The following is a 19,142-nucleotide window of genomic DNA, read 5'->3' as shown; positions in this document are numbered from 1 at the left end:
TCCTGTTTACCAAACTTCCCCATGAGGAATTTTGCTATAAGTGTGACCATCTGTCTCCTTCACCTCCTGTAGCAGCTCTGCACTGCAGCCTTTGATGGCCACATAATTAGAGCCAAACTAATTAAACTGGGTTTATGTCAGTGAGATGTTGTAATTGGCTAAAATTAAGCACCTGCTTAAGTGTTCTGCTAGGAAAGAGTCTATGTAATTTTAAACCTAGATCTAAGTGAATCTGGTGATGAATGCAATGCAAACCTGCTTGGACTGGGGTTCATCAAAGAAATGGGAGGTGCTGCTGAGAAAAGCAGAGCTCCAGCCATGGAGAAGGGAAATGAGACAGTGTTGAACACTGGCAGAAATCAGTTCTTACACCCAGGGAGCAACTAAAATGGTCACGTTACACTCCTTTCAGTGGCTTTTTGACCTCCCAGTAACATTTCTTAATCAACCATATCACCAACAAAAGACAAATAGAAGCTGCTATAATTGCTGCCAAAGCACGGGATCCTAATAAATGCAGAATGACTAGGCAGCATCTTCTGCTCTTTAGGAACTGGCAAATAGGTTATAAACATTTGCAAAGGAAAATAATTGACCCTGAGATTGGCTCAGTTCGTCATAGCATGGCGTGAATAATACCAGGATTGTGGATTTGATCCAACCATGGGCCATTCAGTTAAGATTGAGCCTTGTGAGTTCCTTTCAACTCAGAACATTCTGAGTTCTGTGAATCAATTCAGGAGTTACTTTTCAGTCACCTACCAGAACAGTACCTCAAGGAGGCAGAGGACAGGCTGCTGTCAGGAAACTTTCAAAAGGTATCAAGCTAGCAGGCATGGAGCTGGGATTGAAGGAACATGCAGAATTTCAGAGTCTCTGTTGGAGAACAGCACTCTGAAGCTCTGAGGATGTTTTTGCAAAGCAGCAAGCAGGGTGAGGTAATTGTTGTTGCTTCCTGATGCAGGATCTGAAGAGTGGAAGCTGCGCCTTCCCCACGGCCCCAGCAGGCAGCTGCTGTCTCTGACACCTCAGCTCAGCTCTCCCAGTGCCTCCTTTTCCCTCTGCACGGACAAAGCCCCAGCACAGCTCTCCTGGGGAACCTGCAGGCACCAAAACCCCTTTGCACAGCTCCTAAGAAATCCCCATCTGGGATGCAGAACTGATGCTCGCAGCCCCTCCCTCACACATTCCTGTCGGATTTTCCCAAATGCTTAGGAAGAGCTGGTCAGAAATAACTCAGAGCCGGTTGAAGGCACAGTGTTTGCTGTTAAATGAGCCATCTTTCCCTCCTGTCACTCCAGATCCACCAGGCTCTGAGTCTGGGAGGTGCTGAAATAAATCATGAAGGAATTTACGTGCCAGTAAGTAGGAGCTCTCAGTCTGTACCACACTCAGGGATAGCTGCAGTTTTACAGACATCAAAAAGAGCTCTGGCACATTTTTAAGCTTTCAGAGTGGAATTCTGTAGGATCTTCACCCAGCTGTTAAGTAGTCTTTTAGCAAGGACACTTCTGAAGACACTGAAAGGCTCCCTGGACATTTGATTTTTACTGCCATGCACTGCAGCACCCAGGAGATAAGGGAAGGATTCCTGGGGATTAAGCTGCACACGTCTATGTGAAGGAACACACGAAGGCAAGGGCTGTTACACAAGCAATGGCAGAAGGAAATGATCCACTGGAGCACTGCTTTGCTTCCTCTGGCTTCGATGATTTATGTCAAGTGCCTTGCTTAGAGCTGTCAGTGCTCAGAACACCACAGGATTTTAGTTATTCATTTTTTTTTTTATAGCAGGCTTTCAAGCATCTTTCTGTAAAATCCAAGTCAGGACACCAGGAGAGACAGAAATCAAAATGTGCATTTGAAAAGCAGCAAGGACAAGCAGAATGTATCCAGGCAATTCTGGCACGGGCGTGTGGGGGCGAGGCTGTGTTTGCTCCCACATGCCCCTGTTGCTATCCCTTGTGGACTGGGATAAAAGCAGACCTCAAACAATGTCATTTCATAATGTGTGCACAATGTTTGGGGCTGTCTCCAAAGTGCTCAAAGTCACCACAAGAAGGACAGGAAGGCACAGTCCTGCTGTGTGTGACAGCACCATTCCACAATTGCTTGCTCATATCCAGCATGCAGGGAGATGGAAAGGTTTGCAAGAAAACACATGGACATCACTTCAATGATTTTTTTTCTAGAGGCTGGTGATTTTGGCAAGAAAATGAAAATCATCAGCTGAGAACAGGAAAACTCCCTTAACTGCAACTATTATAGTTGAAGTTATAACTATACTTTTTAATTGCCCATATAAAGCCAGGATATTTAGTGATCTTTATTATAGCCACTAAAAAGTCATGCTTTTAAACATTTATCTTTAATGCCTGACAGATCAAGCTATTTAAAAGCTGAGATGAAGCATCTGGATTGATCACAGAAAGTTCATTCATAGGATTTCTGCTGGAGAGGAGCTCAAAGCACCAACCAGAGACAGATGAATTCAGAAAACCCACACAGACATTCACCTCCAGCGTGAAAACAAAATCTCAACTGTAAATGAAAAGTCATAAATAATTCCGAAATGTGCACACCCGAAGTCTCTAATTCCCACGGGGAATAAGCCAAATCTGAAACCATTCTGAGTTCCCTGAACTCTGACAGCTTAGGAAAAATAGTATGAAAATAAAAATCACACCTCATTTTGGTTAAAAACCACAAGTCCAACACTTTGAAAATAAAGTGTAGCTCTCAGTATAACTACACTCAGGACAATGTATACACACAGCTGTTTGATCTGCTCCAAGGAAGTCTCTAAAAGAGACGAGTTAAAGGTCTGTGAATGACAAGTTAATAATTCCTCAGAGTTATTTTCTGATCAGTCAGAAATTGTTGAAGCCCAAGATTTGCTCAGCACCAGAAGCAGGTGGGTTTTCCTGCAGCTCCGTGTTTCCATAACAATACAGCAGAGCCAATTAAAAGCCAATTAGTCATGGACATTACTTCAAGGTCCAGTACTTTGCAAACTCTTCCCTCTTCAGTGCTGCTGCTGCCCATAATGCTGGGGACAAAGGCTCTGGGATGAATGGGGGCTGTTTCCCCGTCTCCATGGAAGCCTTGCCACGCTCACCCCACACAAACCTTCCCAGGCACCTCCAGCGCCACTTCCCCCTCTGATCTTTTCCCCAAACAAATGTGCTGTTTATTCACTCTGCTTCTCATTTATGGAGACCCATTTGATGCTGTATGAATAGCAGTGAGGAAAGAATTAAACCCGTGTTTGAGAAGCAGTGAAGATTGCTGCTTCCAGCTCTTCCAAGTCCCTTTCACCCACACCTGCTGGAAAAGATTTCCATGATACTTGAAAATTCTTGAAAATTAAAACTTTAGTCGCTGCAATAAATATTCACTGAAATACCGGCATCTGGGTTATGTGAACTAACTCTAGAATCTGAAACACCATCAATCTTAATTTATACTGCAGCTCAAAATTGAGAACAATCTGCTCAGACACCAACTACAGTGGTCAAGAAATTGTAAAGGATTCCTGTAGAGTACCACAAAATCAGCACATTGCAGGAAAGCAAAATGCAGTATCCGTGGGAAGGGAATGTCCCCCAGTTGCTGTCCAGAACTCTGAAGCTCTGTGATGCTTCTCAGAGCCCCCACTCTGAATATCCAGGCTTTACAGTGCATTTTATTTGTGCATAACTCCAGAATTATTTTTTCCAGAACTGATGACTGTCCAGGCTCCTTCCTGGGATTGATGTTTACCTTGGCTTTACAGGAAATCCAGTTATTGCTGAGCTGAATAATGCCATAAATTGCAGATGAAGAAAGTCATTAGTTTTTAATGCAGTCAGCTCTACTCAAGGGGGCAAAGCAAGTGCTGGCTTCTCAGCAAGGTTTAGCTCAGCTTCTCCCCTACAGATGTTTTCAAATATTGACTTCTGTTGTTAAATTCATGGTCTTGTTTACTCCTTACAGTTTCACAGGCAAAAAGGGAAGTACCAATGGTGTGGCTCCTCAGCAGCAGCTGAGTTAAACAAAAGTTCTGCAGTTCCGGTGACCAGCGTGGCCTCAGCTGCTCTGTCCCTGCAGCCAAAGTCCCCTCCCAGCTGCAGCTGGATGTACTGGCAGGAAGCACAAGATTTGTACAGAAAGCTCATGTTATACAACTTGTGCCAGCAGGACCCACCTGCTGAGTGGTTTAGCTCTCATTTTTGCTATTTAATGTGTTAAAATAAAGGAAATACTCAATATTTGCTGGATCAAAACTAACCTATGGAAGAATTTAGAGGGAATTTGGCACCTTTGAGGATTCCTATTCCTTGGTTACATTATTTGATCTATATGACATCCCATGAAAGCCATTCCTTTAAAACATGTAAGTGTGATGTCCTCTAATTGACCTCTAAGACAATCCCAAAGGAGTCTATCAGCAATGATGACACCATTCTGAGATGCTTCTCACCTGCAAGTCCCTGATTTCCAGGTGTGCCACCATTCGTGGATCATTCTTTTTCACTGCTCAGGCTCTGACTCTGCTTCATCCCAGTGCTCACAAGACATGGATCCAACTCCCTGACATACCTGCACCCACGGGACTGGGTGCAGGTACCTGTGGCCACAGTGACTACTCCATAGATGTTTCCTAGAGGTCTTAGACCTGACCTACAAGTTACAGGCACTGCTCAGCTCTTCTTATCAAAGGACAGCTGAAATCTACCTTCCTTTGGTTGTCAGGGAAGTCACCTCAGGCAGCCCTTGGGGCTGATGGTCCCATTCTTCAGGAAGTCCCAGCAGCTGCATCCCACCAAAGCCATGCTGGGCACATCTTGGTTTTCTGAATTTCCTGCATGCCAACCTCACTCTGGCATGGAAGAGGTTTTACAACAAATTCTGAGAGCCAGAGAGAAGTTTGATAAGAAGATCCATGTTTATCCCTGAAAGAATTTTCTACCAAGGGCATTGACATAGAAACCAAGAAAGAAAGAAGGATGAATAAGAGAAACCTGCAACTGCCTTATTCCAATAAGTACTTTGCTTGTCTCTTGTGACCAGTGAGTCAAGTGTAAACTTATGTGCTTTGTCAGAATGTAGAAAAAGCATGCATGCTAGAATAAAAACAGGCTCTGAAGCCTTCTGGAAATGGAGCGTGTTGCTTTGCATTGTCTCCGTCTTGACTACGACACTCTGGCCTGTTTTGCAGGTCAGAACTGGAGCGATGCCAGCTTGCCCAGCAGAGCAGCAGCAGCAGGAGGGAGCAGCCGTGCCCGCGGGCACCCGCGGAGTGTCCGTGGCACCGCCGGGCACCACCGACCACGGTACCCACCCCAGCCCCAAAGCCAGCCCCAAGCACTGCCTTGCCTCTCTCATCCCTAGTGCCAGCAGCAGCAAAACTGCCAGAGAGGTTAAATCACCGTAGCACAAACCAGTCCTAGAGAGTCTTGTAATCCCAGACCGACGCAAAACCTCATTTCCACTCCTCTCTCCCCACATGATTCTGTGTTTAATGAGAGACTGAACTTATCACTTACAGCTATGATTTCAAACTGCTTTTTTCCACATGAGTCATCCCACCAAAACTTTTTTCCCTCGCTTAAAAAGTATAAATATTTAATTTCTTTGTAAATAAAAATGCAGAACCTCAGTGAAAATAATTTCCAAGGAAACCATTTGCATTTAATATTCTGTACAGTCACGCTCCTTGGAAACATCCTGGCTGCTCCAGTGGCTCTGGACAAGCCCAAACTGTTTAGCACATGTAACACAAACAGCTGCCATAACATTGCACACTTTGGCTTTCCTGCAGTGATTTGGTTTTTTGGGCACATCCAGTTCAAAGACCACAAAAGCATTTATGTGACAATAACTCTGAGTTACAAGGCACCTTTACTGCAGGCTGGAGAGCTCTTTGTTGTGACATAAAATTGGATTTTAGGTGTGTGTTGAGTGAAGCTGGCAAGCAGCTGCTTGGGAATGTTAAAAATAGTGACATGTAAATACAATTAACATTGTAGCATGTTCTTCATCTGGTTAGACTTAGAAAGCAAACCTCCTCTTACAAATGTCTCTATCAAATCACACACTTTGCCAGCTCAGAGCTTCCACATAGAATTACACTACCTGTATTTCAAGAACAAGCAACTTTTTAGGAAAATGTTTTCATACAAATAAATAATGGGCTCATAGATTCTAAAACAGGGGAAAATGTTCCATTGAGTACAATAAGATTGGTTAGGCAGAAAAACTAACTTAGAGAGATGAACAAGTAAAAAAATTGTGTCCTTGAACAGTAATTGCCCCCCACAACTGATCCTTCACACTTACCACACTTACCTCAGAGTAACTCGACGAAAGAAGAGAGCTGAGGTGAAACAGCTCCAGGTTACCCACAAGAGAGCACTGAAATGTTCAAGACTCTTAAAATAGGGATCTGGGCTGCAGCTGCCTCAGCCCCTTCCCAGGGATGCTGGGGGACCCTGCCTGGGGTTTCTCTGGGGGTTTAGGCTCTCGCTTGGTTCTGGCTCAGACTGGGGGTGTAGCTGGGTTGTTGGGGTGCTGCTGAGGGCTCCCTGTCTCCCAGCAGAGGAGCAGCTCTTCCGCTCCGTGGAGGGCCAGGCTGCCTCGGATGAGGAGGAGGAGAAGTGGGCAGGGGCTCCCCAGCTGGGCCACGTGAAGAAGATCCTGGCCAAGCTCCCTTGCTGTGGCAGTGGGTAAGTTAAATACGTTAATTAATGCCATTTGAGCCCTTTGCAAAGATCGTTTCACAACCTGTGGCTGCAGTCAGAAGGCTTTTGGCCATCCTGTGTGGCATGTGGGGAGCAGCCTGCTGGAGACTCCCACCCAGCCCTAATTAGTGTCAGACACTCATTTGTGACCCCTGCTGCCAAGAGTTCCACAGGAAAACTGGCTCTTGCAAACGCAGATCTCTATTGTGAGGTCTCACTAACTCTTTTCTCTTAATGATGTGTGTAGATGTGATGAAAAGACGTGGAGAAAGCTGCTGTCCTACCTGGAGACCACCAGCACTGACGGGAAGGACCCTGTGGAGCTCTCAGGGAGAATCTCCCCCCTCACAGAGCAGCCAGAACTCAAGGGCCACCAGGAGAAAAAACTGGAAATAAGCATGGAAGAGGTAACAGGTGCCAAGCAGAGAGTGAAAGAGTTGTTTATGCATCTTTGGGGAGCTGCATCTATGTGTGTCAGTATTTTATTCTGGCCATTTTGCTCTCTGTTGCCAATGTTTGTTGTTGTGCTGTAGTTTGTCATCTCAGACATCTCCTGCTTTCCTCCAGCACTTGCATTTCTACTCTGGTTCCTACCCAAAACTGCCTTTTGAGGTTGAGATGTACCCCAGGCCCTTCAAATACTGTCCTTGATTTACTGAGGTTCTCCAGCTGTGGATGAAGCACTTCCCATATCCAAAGGCATCCAACACCTCTGGGAGCATAATAACTTTTCAATAAATCCCTCAGGCTGGCTGAGACTCCCTGTTTTGGAGTAAATTATCTCATTCACTCTGTCCTTTTCTTGGGCTTAGACTGACATATTTGTGTCATAAATATAATATATAAATATAATATAATATATCAATAATATAATAAAATATGAATAAAATTAGGTCTCAGGTTAGCAGCATGTCCAACTCCCCTTGAGCAGGGGTTATAACCACATTATTTAAACCCCCAGTGCTGTGTCCCAGCAGTCCTGTGTGAGCTCTATTTAACTATTTAAATTCTGCAGACTTTAGTCCCTGATGGGCACAGAAGTGCTAGAAATCTTTCTAATGAAACAAAAATAGTGCATTGCCGTGGTCTGCTTTCTCCTGTGCTTGTTGAATATTTTATACCCCATATTTAAAGCAGAAAGCTTTCAGTAGTTCTGTTAGGATTATGTGAATTAGTGAAATATTTAACATAAGGGTAAATAAAGTATTCCGCTTCTTTACATGTTGCCATCCTTTGTGTTTTAACACTGTTTCATATAATTTTCTCCCTTGATTAAGTTAAACCAGAATAAAATCATGTTTATGCCTTACACAATTTGCAGTATTCAATGGCAATTTATCCTTGCAATATTCTTTAGAGGAATGAAAGCTCCTTCTCTACTGCTTAGCATCAAGTCTACAGAAAAAAAAATACCTGCAGATAGTGCCAGTTTTCTTTTCCTTTTTTACCCCATTCTGAGGTGCTCATCCTCTTTTGCAGCATCATACTGCCCTCTTTTTCATCTCTGCTGATGGATATTAGTTCTGTGCAGCTTGTCTGGAAAAGCACTATTATCAACAGATTAATACAAAATTCCAGAAGAAAAATAGAATCTGTTACTCTTGATTTAGAGGCAATCAAGGAGAAGAAGAAGAGACATAGTGCCAACTCACTGTGACATGAATTAAATAGCAGTAGGATGAATCATTTTGAACCTGTTAGGAGATTTATTCTTAAGCCCTCTTATATTAGCCAGAAGTTATAGGGGAGGAATTTGCTGCTACAAAACAGACAAGTAGTAAAATCAAAAAGGTCAAAAAGGTAACTCTCCTTGTAGTCAACAGAAAGCAAATAGGAAGACTGAGAAATGCTCCCTCTGGAGCACCTTGCAAATAAATACATTGCTTAATAAATAAACCACCACCACCACCTCTGAGGCTGACAGAAGTGCTTTATACATGGCTGTATATGCTTCTGTTTGTACCTGCTCAGTGTGGAAAATCAGACAAATAACAGCAAGGCTAACAAGCAAGAGACTCAGCAGGCAACTGAAGGGCAGCACTCTCAAATACTGATTAATAACTACTGCAGTCTGAGGCTTGTAAAAGCAGTTTGAGAGAGTTCTGAGATTTGTCATGTCTAGAAAGTTCTACTTTCCAACAGGCAAACACTTAAAAATAGCTCCTCCTGAAGACAGAGTGGTGACCTGGGGATGATAGGTGGGGAGAACATGAGTGAAGTCTAAAAATAAAGTGTTGTGCTGCCAAGTGCAGTGTTACAAAGAAATGCCAATTATTTTCTATACGAGCTGGCATGCAAGCTGCCAGCTTAATTAAAAAGGCAATTAGTTTATGAACTGCCATGGAGAGTCAAATGAGAAGTTCATCCTAACATCTGGAGAAAAGCAAGGAGAAACCAGTGGAAAGGTTGTTGCTCTTGGTGCTCCTCACCTGGTTCCCACTGCACCAGGGACAGACACATCCTCCTGCCTTGCTGAGTGTACAGATGATTGCTAGGTAGGAGCTGCAAGACAGAGAGATGATTGTGGTGAGGGCACACAACTTACCTTTGCTCTATAGAGAACAATGGGAATGCAAAAGGGGAGAAAGCTGACAGTAATGCTAGTATTTAAGTATAAAATATATAATAAATTTAATATTTAAAATTTCTGAATGAGCTGCCTGCACCCAGTGATGAATGAATTCCCATTGTGCACAAGAGCAAAGCTCTGATTTCATAACAACTCCTATTATCTCACTTTATGTAGTACATTAGAGAAATGATCCCTTCAAGGGAATCTTCCAGAGTGAGCCCCATTTACCACAAAAGGGGGAAAACTCAGCTTTGCAGTCCTTGGGCAAGAAAGGAAAAGCTCCAGTGCCTTCAATTTGCTGTGTCTTGTGCAGATGGAAGGGCCCTGGCTCGGGGAGCTGCAGCAGAAGGTGGAGGAGAAAGGTGCTGAAGATGGAGCTGCAGATGTTGGAGACAGAGAGGGTTCAGCTGTCCCTGGTGGAAGAGAAGCTCCTGGATGTCCTGCAGCTCCTCCAACAACTCCGAGACTTGGTATGGTGAGAAAGCAGTCCTGGGACTGAAAACTGGATTTTGTAGTCCCTTCCAATTTGAGAATATGTTCATCCCTTCTAGGAAGTACAAAATCCTTTACAGCAGGATGGAATTTTACAGGTGTGTGCCCTCAGAACTGTCTGGTGCTTGCAGAAAGCTTTCAGACCCCTTTGCCTGACTTTCTAAAAGCCTAGAGGTCTCCTTGGAGCTGCATCTTCAAGCTCATTACCCTCTAAACCAAAATTGAGAGCAAACAAGGAAAAGGGAGGAGTGAGCAATCAGCAAGATTCCAGAATATGTATTTTTCCTTCTAGACAGGATCTTTTGTTTAACTGCATGCTGATGTAAATCTGAGTCAGTATTAAAGAGGTAAAACTGCCAGGAGAGTTCAGCACGAATCTCCTAAATCCCTGATGTGATCTACCTAAGACAAAAGAGACCCATCAGAACCTGTGGGTTTAGGTACATTCACTTTCATGTCTGAAATATCTCATTCCAGACAGAACCTACCACTGAGCAGTGACTGCCCAAAGGCACACACACATCCTGACAGGACTAATAAAACCCCACACTGTGCTGCTGAGGCCATGTGAAATCCTCACCCTGCTTCCCACTCTGCCCCAATCCCCACTGGGGCAGCCAAGCAGGTGGAAGAGGCCCCAGTGCAGGGAGCAGGGCCAGCTCTGCCTGGAGGTAACAGCATCTTCCTTCCAGAATTGCTGCCTTCCACTTCCACTTCTTGGAAGTTTTAGCAAGAACAACCTGTCCCTGCAGATACTTAGGGCTCTCTAAGTGCTAATTAAACTGATTGCAAGAGCATCTCCCAGAAAGCACACCAGTGTCTTGACAGCAACTTAGAAAATTTTGCTTTCCCAAGCACGTTATGTAATGTCCCACCAGATTTCATATGTAAAGCCACCAATGAGAGAGACCATCCAAATCCTAAATAGTTTTTACAGTGCTCTCACTTTGGCTAATGTTTTTTGCATCTCAGACCCAGCCCTGTCACAGGACATTTGCTCTGTCCTTGAACTGGGTCTGAGAAGACCCTTCCTAAAATAACACCACCAGGTCCAGTTCACATTCCCCACAGACCTGGCAGAGGACTCAAAGAGCTTTTACTCTGCTTACCCTCCTTGCCACCTACAGTTGTTTAGGCACATGCTCTGGAGAATTCTGTATTTTCCACTGAATTATTGTTACTTTTCTTTCCACAGCCATATTAAGGAATTACAACCCCCTACAAACTGTCTGAGGAGGTTGTAAGAGAAAATGCTTGAAAATAAAGCAAATATCAAGTCTTGTGTTAATCAAGATTCAGTGTCATTTTGGTTTAGTTCCCAAATGCACACGGGTTCTGTTACATATCTGTAAACTGGTGAAGGACATATTTGTGCCATAATGTTGTTTTGTTTTTTTAAAGAACATATCAAAGCAAGCCTTGGGGAAAATCCTGCTGAGCACTTTGGAATCCTGCCGTGACCCCCAGCCTGGTAAGAAAAGAAATCACACCTAAAGACCAAGAAGCATGAAAAGTGTCCTTTTGGGACAAACATTGGGTAGGAAAAGGATATTTCAAATCCTGGGGTAGAGGCTGAGGAGAGGGAGCTGGTTTGCAAGAAGCATACCTATAGAAAGTGATGCTTTCTAGTCTGTGATGCATCAAAACTACATCCAGGGTGCTTTTTTTAGTCAATTTTTAATTAAAGTTCATCCTTTAGAGGATAATTCAGTATCCTACAAATGTTTTAGGGTTTCATTGATACAAGAAAGTGGAAAAATGACCAAGTATATAATGCAGCTGTTCTCAGGTTTGCTACCCCAGTGTGTTGGGTTCCTCTCTGCAGCACAGGATTTACCCATCAGAGCAGTTCTGTACAGAAGCCAGCTCAAACCTGCTCTCCTCTGATAACAGCATTTCGTGATCCTTTTGTGAAAATCAAACTTGCAAACTCCTGTCCCTTGCCAAGGGTCCAGAGCTGCCTTTGCAGAAGCTGTGCAGGGATCACGGCACCAGGGCTTTGCTTTGATCACTTTGTTCCTATTAGCAGAGCATTTGTACTTCCCTCCAAGGAATGAACATGTCTTGGAGGTGCTTTTAATAGGCAGGCAGCAGTCAAAGACAAGATTAGAAAAGACCAGATGTGGCCTGGGGGCTCATCTTTGGAGAGTATTATTTACAGGGATGTAGGGAGAACAGCATGGGAACCCTTTGGGGTTTGCAGTTTCAAAGATGTGCCCAGCAATCCAGGGCACAGGCAGCCCAGAGCCAAGCTGTGCTCTTCAGCTGCAGAGGGAGCAGAGAAAAGAGGGCAAAGACAGACTTTTGTAGGCTCCAGGAGACACCAATACAGAGAGGAACCACAGCTGAGCCATGGGTTTGATGTTCTCCTGGGGAGCAAGAGCCTGTTGGATCCAAGCACAGTGTCCAGAAGGTGCTGCCAATTGTCCTGCACAGGAACAGGGACTCCAAGGTGTGGGAATCAGGGAAACAGAAACTTCCACAGACACTGAGTTTGATCTGCAGCCTCAGAAGAAGCTTGGGCTGATGTAAAAATACAATACACAGACATTAAGCAGAAAAATCAAACACTTGTGTTTCTACAGTTGTAAGCAAGAATATGCCTTAAGTAAGTGAGAACCTGTACTGATAAGATGGTGAAGGGTTTATCGTGTAGGGGTGTGGTTGTGTGGAGCGAGCTAGAGTTTGGAAGTTATAACAGAAGCATTTGTGTGCAAGTGAGACAGAAGCCATTGGACAAAAATATCTTCAGTGCAGCACAAGTAAGTAAAGGTGATGGGTTAGAAAAGCAAAATAAATTCTGTGGCAACTCTCTGTTGGGTTAGAAAGTTCTGTATTGCTGTGTAAGAAAGCACTTGTGACTACTGTGAGCTATGGCCAAATGTTTGATCCTCTAGAATCTCAGAGCCTCTGAGACTGATGTTTATCTGAGCAATAAATCGTTCTTAGCTTGAAAATAGCCCCAGCCCTTCATTACTGGCAGCAGCAATAATACCAAGGGATGCTGCTCGAAATTCCTCCCTTTGTAGCAGCAGCACAGCTCAGTTCCCCAAAACTCCAAGTGCTGCTCTCTGTGCATTCTGCATCTCCACTGCCATACACAGCTCATCTTCTCTGCTTTCCACTGACTGCCTGTGCACTTGGGGAGGATTCAGCAGCTTTCCCAACCTTTCCCATTCTCCTCTGACAAGCCAAAGTGATGGTTGGGTTGGCAATGGTGATATGCAATAGTCTTTGTTCACACAAGTATATGAGACCTCAGTGGGCAGGAAATTAAGCAAGAGGAAAGCAGAGAAGACAGTTGAACCCAGATATGCTCATGTTTTTTATGGGCAGGAATTCATTATTTGGTCACAAAATTTAGACATTTTATGATAACCACTTGAAAAGGCACCTGTGAAGAAAAAAGCCTGTTATGATTGTGAAACTGCAACTTCCTGACTTTGTTCAAATGCTCATGCTTGCAATTTGCTTTCCCAAGGCAAAGCCCAGCTGTTTGAAGTTCTGGACACCCTTCAGCAGGAGCTGGCAGCCTGTGAACTGTTGCACAAGCAGCCCGTGGAGCAGGCACAGAGCCCACAGTCCCTGTCCAACCCCCTGGTGATCTCCTGCTGAGCCCAGCCAGCCCCAGGACAGCTGGATGGAGGAATGGGGGACATTTGTCCAGCTCAGCCACGCCTGGACTGGCCTGGAGCGAGGAGTGACCCCAGAGAAGAGCACCAGCCCCGGGCTGGGCACAGCCCTGCCTTACCTGGACTGCAAAGCCCAGCCTCGGGGTGCCCCTGGGGCTGGATGGCACCAAACTGTGCCCACCACAACCACCTGGACCCACGCGGATTTACAGCTCTGGCAAACTGGGACTGGACTGGCACCCAGCTGTGCCCACCACCCTCACCTGAGCTACACTGATTTCAGCCCTGGCTATGCAGGGGCTGGCACAGTTTGCAGCCTTTGTGGAAGCCCTACTCCAAAGCCACGGCAGCCTGTGTTGTCCCTGGATTTGTTATCCCTCACCCTACAGGTGACAAACTGAATGATAAACACACCCAGAAGTCTGTGCCAGCAGTGCAGGTGTTAAGGGCTTTGTGTTTCTCACTCCATTATTCACCTTATTTAACTCTGAAGCTAGATTTTTTATTGCTCTGCTGAATTTTATATATGCAATTACAGAGATGCCTTAGGAATATGCAGCAGCCTTTCCTGACAACAGTCAGATTTTACATAAGTTAAATTTAAGTGCTTGAAGAAGGTCCAAAACAATCTTGTTCCCAGGCTCTCAGGAAAAGGAAGGGCTGGAAAATTCACTTTGCTGTCCTTCTGTGTTAGCAAACAACTCGTGCAGTGCAAAAGTGAATTCTAAAGTTTGATTTCCCTCAGTGCAGCTGCAGAGACACAAAATTAGGCCCCACATGGAGGCCAATTAATGTAAAGACATGGGCCTAATCGTGGTGCCATGGAAGGTTTTAATCAGCAATAAAATAATTCCTGGGGCAAAAACAAAAAAAAAAAAAGTAGGTTTCTTCCACGGTGCTTTTGCTGTGTCATTCACCTGCCAAACAAAGGCAGAATTTCTAAAAGAGCCAGCTGAATTTATGCTACTGAAAAGATGCACTGTGGATCCTTTAAGAATGTGAAATGATCTGCCTGAGATAATGCCAGTGATGAAATAAGATCATTCAACTGTACATGTATGAATTTTTCCCAGGAGAAAGGTTTGCATACAGGAATAAGGTCCACAATGCAAGGTGGGGAATAAGATTTCCATTCCTTTCCATTCAGAACACACTGTGTAGCTCACATGCACCTCCATTGAAAATTGTGGCACCTTTGAGCCACATTGGGAACAAAAATTTGTATTATTTTAATTTCATTTTGAAGGAGAGAGAAAAAAGTATTATGCAAACAATGAAACAAACTCTGTTCAATGGCGTTTTACCTCGTTGGTTTTTTTGGGGGTTTTTTTTCTATTTTTCGGGGTTTTTGTGGTTTAGCAGAGGAAGATTTTAAGAATAGATATAAATTGTTAATGTACCTTTTTCTTAAAGATACATTAGATGGGACATATATACATAGAACAATATTCACCTTCTAAGAAAGAAAACTGTCTCTTAATGCTAAATATATTACTAACAAAATACCAGAGCATAATATCCTATTACTGAGTATATACTGAGGTACATGCTAGTATTATATCCTACAGAAATAGCCTCTAGTTGTGCCACAGGTAAAGTTTAAATGAGCAGAACTCAGATCCCTGCTTGGTTTCATTTGTTAAAAATCCCATAAAATATCAGGTTTTGTTGTGTGCAGCTCTCTCAGACTTTGCCATATTCTCAGGAATATGGCAGAAGTGTAAAGAGGGAAAATGCCAGGAAATCATGAAAAGAGCCTGATCTGTGTGTTCAGGAGCAGGATTCTAATGCAGGTACACACCTCATTTACTGCAGCATTCCTGCAGCATTTGGGTTTGTCACCATCTGGACCCTTTTTCCTGTTCCCATGTCCCCCAAACCTGGAAGTCTATTTCTCATAGACTTTGCATTTCCTTAGATCCCTACAAACGCACTTTTAGTTTATTAATTTTTCTATTAAACCCACAAACTTGCCCTAAAAGGAAGCTTGGATATTTTCTCCCCTGACCTCCACCACAAAGTTTTTGTTTTTTTCCCACAAAACCAAATTCCTGATTTGACTTCATCCTCAATGTCTGTTCCCCTCCCAACGCCCTCCTCATTCCCATTTGGCAAATTTCTCCCTGGGGTAACCTCAGAGGGGTTCACACTTCTAGCACAAATGACATTTTTCAAGGAGAGTTTCTTCCTCCCATTATTTTTTTTTGTTTAATTGAGGCATTAACTGTTAGTAAATTAAAGTCCACCTGATCTGTAAAGTTATTTAATAATTGTCCCATTTATTTATGAAGCTCTCTCTGGAGTATTTGGCAGTGAGAACTCATCAGAGATGTTACTCTGAGTCACAGAATTTTTGCAGCAGATCAGAGTGGCCTTGTCCAGCCAGAGCTGCTCCAAAGGGCTCAGTGCATCTGTGCAACTTTGGGAGGAAAGAACCCTGGAGTTCAAACTCTCCCCTTTCATGATACCACCCTTAGTCTGTTACATGGTGATGGAGGGAGCTGGGATTAGGAAGAAAGGAGTACTTTTAAAATAAAAATGGGATAAAATGGAATTGCTCAGTGTGAGAGTGACACTAAACCTTCACAGTGTGCATGTGACGTGTGGCATTGCCAGCCACAGGGAGGGCTTCTCTCAGATTTATAATTTCATGGAGTTTAAGACACTGAATCCTTTAGTATTTACACTGTCTTGTATTCTTAATAATTTTATGTGTAATTCCCCAAAATACAAAAGCTATAGAGTGTGTTTCCTAGTGTGAAATTAAATTTAAATAATCCTTATGTCCTTAATTACACTTTACTTTCAAAAGACTGGGATTTTCAGAGGTCTTGGGTTTCTGTTCTACTTTTCTGTCTCTTTTTTTTCCCTCAGCATACCAAAATAGCTCAACTTCATTTTGCCCCCTCAACTTTTTAGATTACCTCAAGGCTGAAATCATCACACCCAAACCGGGACTGAGGTACCCATAGAAGAGCTCAGCTTAGCAAAACAAAACGTCCTTGTTTTATGCAGCTCACTCACTTCTTCACTTAGAAGGGGTGTCTGAATTACAGCAAACTTCTCTGAAATGAGACTCACTCCTTAAATGACATTATTTCCTAAAATGCTTCTATTTTTTTGAACTGTAACAATTTCAGACTCTGTCTGGAGAATTTCCAGGAATTCTAAAATTCCTAAACTGGCATTGTAGACCCAGTCACCAGCTGGACAGCAGATCCAATTCATGGCCATTATTACTCCTGCCAGTACACCCAAATTTTTGTTTAATGAAACTCCCAAAACCATAGCAGAGTGTCAGAATCAGGAGGAAAAGGTCTCCTTAAATTCCCACCTCTGCCAAAACCTACAGCACAGAACACAGACAGCTGTTTGGGTTTAAGTTCAGTAATAAGTAAGTAATAGGAAAATAGGAAATAAATAATAGGAAATAAAGCAGAATTAACTTTGCGTGAAGAGAAGGCTCTGGGGAGAGCTGAGAGCCCCTTCAAGGGGGCTCACAGGGAGGCTGGAGAGGGCTTTCCATGAAGGTGTGGGGTCAGAGGCAAGGGGGGATGGCTTTAAGCTGAGAGTAGGGTTAGGTGGGATCATGGGAGGAAATTCTTCACTGTAGGGTGGTGAGGCACTGGAACAGATTGTCCAGAGAGGTTCTGGAGTGTTCCAGGCTGGGCTTGGACAACCTGGTCTAGTGGAAGGTGTTCCTGCCATGGCAGGGCCTGGAGTGAAGGGAGCTTTAAATGTCCCTTCCAACCCAAACCGTGCTGTGATTCCATGAATATCCCACTGTGGGAATCCAGAGCTTCCCTCTGGCTGCCCTGGCAGGTCTGGGACCCTGGCAGGGGTCAGGAACCCCCTGGACAGAGCCCCCAGAGACACTGGCTGTGATCTCTGTCCATGGAAAACAGTTTGCAATCTTACAGGATGAATTACAAGCTCTGAATGTTTGATATAAATAATAATTAAGTGTGGCATGGGTGCAAAAGTAAAATTTTAGGTTTCTAGATGAGGGGTTCAAAGGGGACAAGATGGAGGAAATTGGGTGTGTCTTGTCCTTTTTCTCCTTCTTCATGCCCTCCATGTCTCACTGTGGTGTTGGCATTTTTCTGTTGGTTCAGGCTGGGGACACACTGTCCAACGTAGGTGACAGATATTGGCACGTTATTGTAAATCCAGCCCAGGGAGTTTCTGGTATTTAATGTTTGTCACATCCCACTGAGGGCAGAGCCCCACACGCTGCCCTGCAGGACAGAGCTGGGCAGGGCAGCAGAACATGTGAGAGATAAACAGAATAAACAACCTGGAAACCAGCACAGACCAATTATGGCTTCTGCTTTGGCAGCGGGGCTGAGAGACAGAGACTTTCTGCAATCTCAGAATCATCAATACCTCAGATTCCGACATCCCACAAATTGTCCTGTACTGCTCCTGTGAGCACTGCTCCTACTCAGTGTGTAACTCCACCTCACCCTCCCTGCAGGGGATGGGCAGCCCAAATTTTTCCCTCCATGCAGCTTCCCCTGGTTCTCAGTGGACAGGAGTCAAACCCCAGGGAGATCCTTGTGTTCCCTGAGGTGCACAAACCAAATTACATTCTTAATTACTGGTTTCTGATTCTGCCTCAGAGAGCTTGAGGTAACTTATCTCTGTCAAGGAGTAAACAAGGACTGTGGGATGACAGTGAAAAATTATCAGTATCCAAATGGTTTCACTCATGTGCACCCTGCAAAGCAGAAAGGTCATGAGAGCTGAGGGTTTGGGTATTAGAGTTTGAGATAATTCTGTACTTCAAGGTTTCATTGTTTGAAAGCCTTGGTTTTGCTGATTGCTTCTCACTGGCTTTTTTTCACAATTGCAAGTGGAAAAATGGTCTCTAACAAAGGCAAGGTCTAGTCTTTTGTGAGAAATTTTCTACCTCCTGAGGTTGCCAAAAACACATAAAGAAAAGAGAAAATACGTGGAGGCTGATACAATTTGACGTAAAACACCGTTTAAATAAAAAAATGCTATTTTGAAATAAAGAACATGCAATACTCATGGGAGGATTTTTTTGTTTCTGAGCTGGTTGTGGGAATCAAGTCCATGGCACAGGCAGTGCCAGCACACAGCAAGAGGAGCTGCTTTCCTGCCAGGCTCCGCAGCTCCAGCAGCAGAGGGGACAGCAGAAGTCAGAACAGGCTCTGATTGCTGATGAGCAAACATCTGTCATGCCCAGCGCTCAGACACACCCTGACTCTTCCACCCAAGGACTGATGGGCACCCAAAAACCTCCCCAGCTTTTCAGAGTCATTTGAAAGTCACTCACGGATGGGCTCAGGTTTTCAACATCATTTCCTTCTGCCCTGCCACGGGCAGCACAGAGCACATCCCACTGCCATGGAAACCATTCCCAGGTCACCTTCCCATCACAGAGCAGGGAAAGCAGCCCCTCACCGACCCCTTGCAACCAGGACTGCAGAAAAAAACTCCACATTTCTGTCCCTAACATGCCTCAAACAAACCGGGACCCTCTCCCCAGATGGGGATGGGGTGGGGAGGAACAGCCCAGGCAGGCTCAGACTCTGCTCTTCCACTTGGAGTCATTCAGGAGGGAAGCAAAGCCACTGCCTGCTCCTCTGCATCCATCTGCAATGGAAATGTAACAGTTTGCAATTAGTGTTCTCCACTAATTGTGCTCTGGAGAGCAGCTACCAAGAGGGAAGGTGCAGCTGGAGCTGCCTTCACACA

General features: G+C 44.3%; 1 protein-coding gene and 1 pseudogene across 2 annotated transcripts in view; both read left to right on the top strand.

Annotated features, from left to right (window-relative positions):
* The window catches only part of LOC110470662 (EF-hand and coiled-coil domain-containing protein 1-like), a 28,251-nt pseudogene extending 21,544 nt beyond the window's left edge, over positions 1-6,707 (top strand). The window contains exons 3-4 of the transcript XR_014958206.1: positions 5,201-5,315; positions 6,578-6,707. The product of XR_014958206.1 is annotated as an EF-hand and coiled-coil domain-containing protein 1-like (transcript). The remainder of the gene's footprint in view (positions 1-5,200; positions 5,316-6,577) is intronic.
* A 2,958-nt stretch (positions 6,708-9,665) lies between these two features.
* On the top strand, positions 9,666-18,452 carry LOC146766293 (EF-hand and coiled-coil domain-containing protein 1-like). Its single transcript, XM_085590819.1, has 3 exons — positions 9,666-9,764; positions 11,188-11,257; positions 13,268-18,452. Exons 1-3 carry the CDS (start codon positions 9,666-9,668, stop codon positions 13,399-13,401), a joined length of 303 nt encoding a protein of 100 aa, XP_085446945.1. The 3' UTR covers positions 13,402-18,452.
* Positions 18,453-19,142: the final 690 nt, after the last annotated feature.

This window comes from Lonchura striata, chromosome 12 (genome assembly GCF_050655825.1).
Source record: "Lonchura striata isolate lonStrDom1 chromosome 12, ASM5065582v1, whole genome shotgun sequence".
In the NCBI taxonomy this organism is placed as follows: domain Eukaryota; kingdom Metazoa; phylum Chordata; class Aves; order Passeriformes; family Estrildidae; genus Lonchura; species Lonchura striata.
This window is presented reverse-complemented; position numbering and strand designations above follow the sequence as displayed.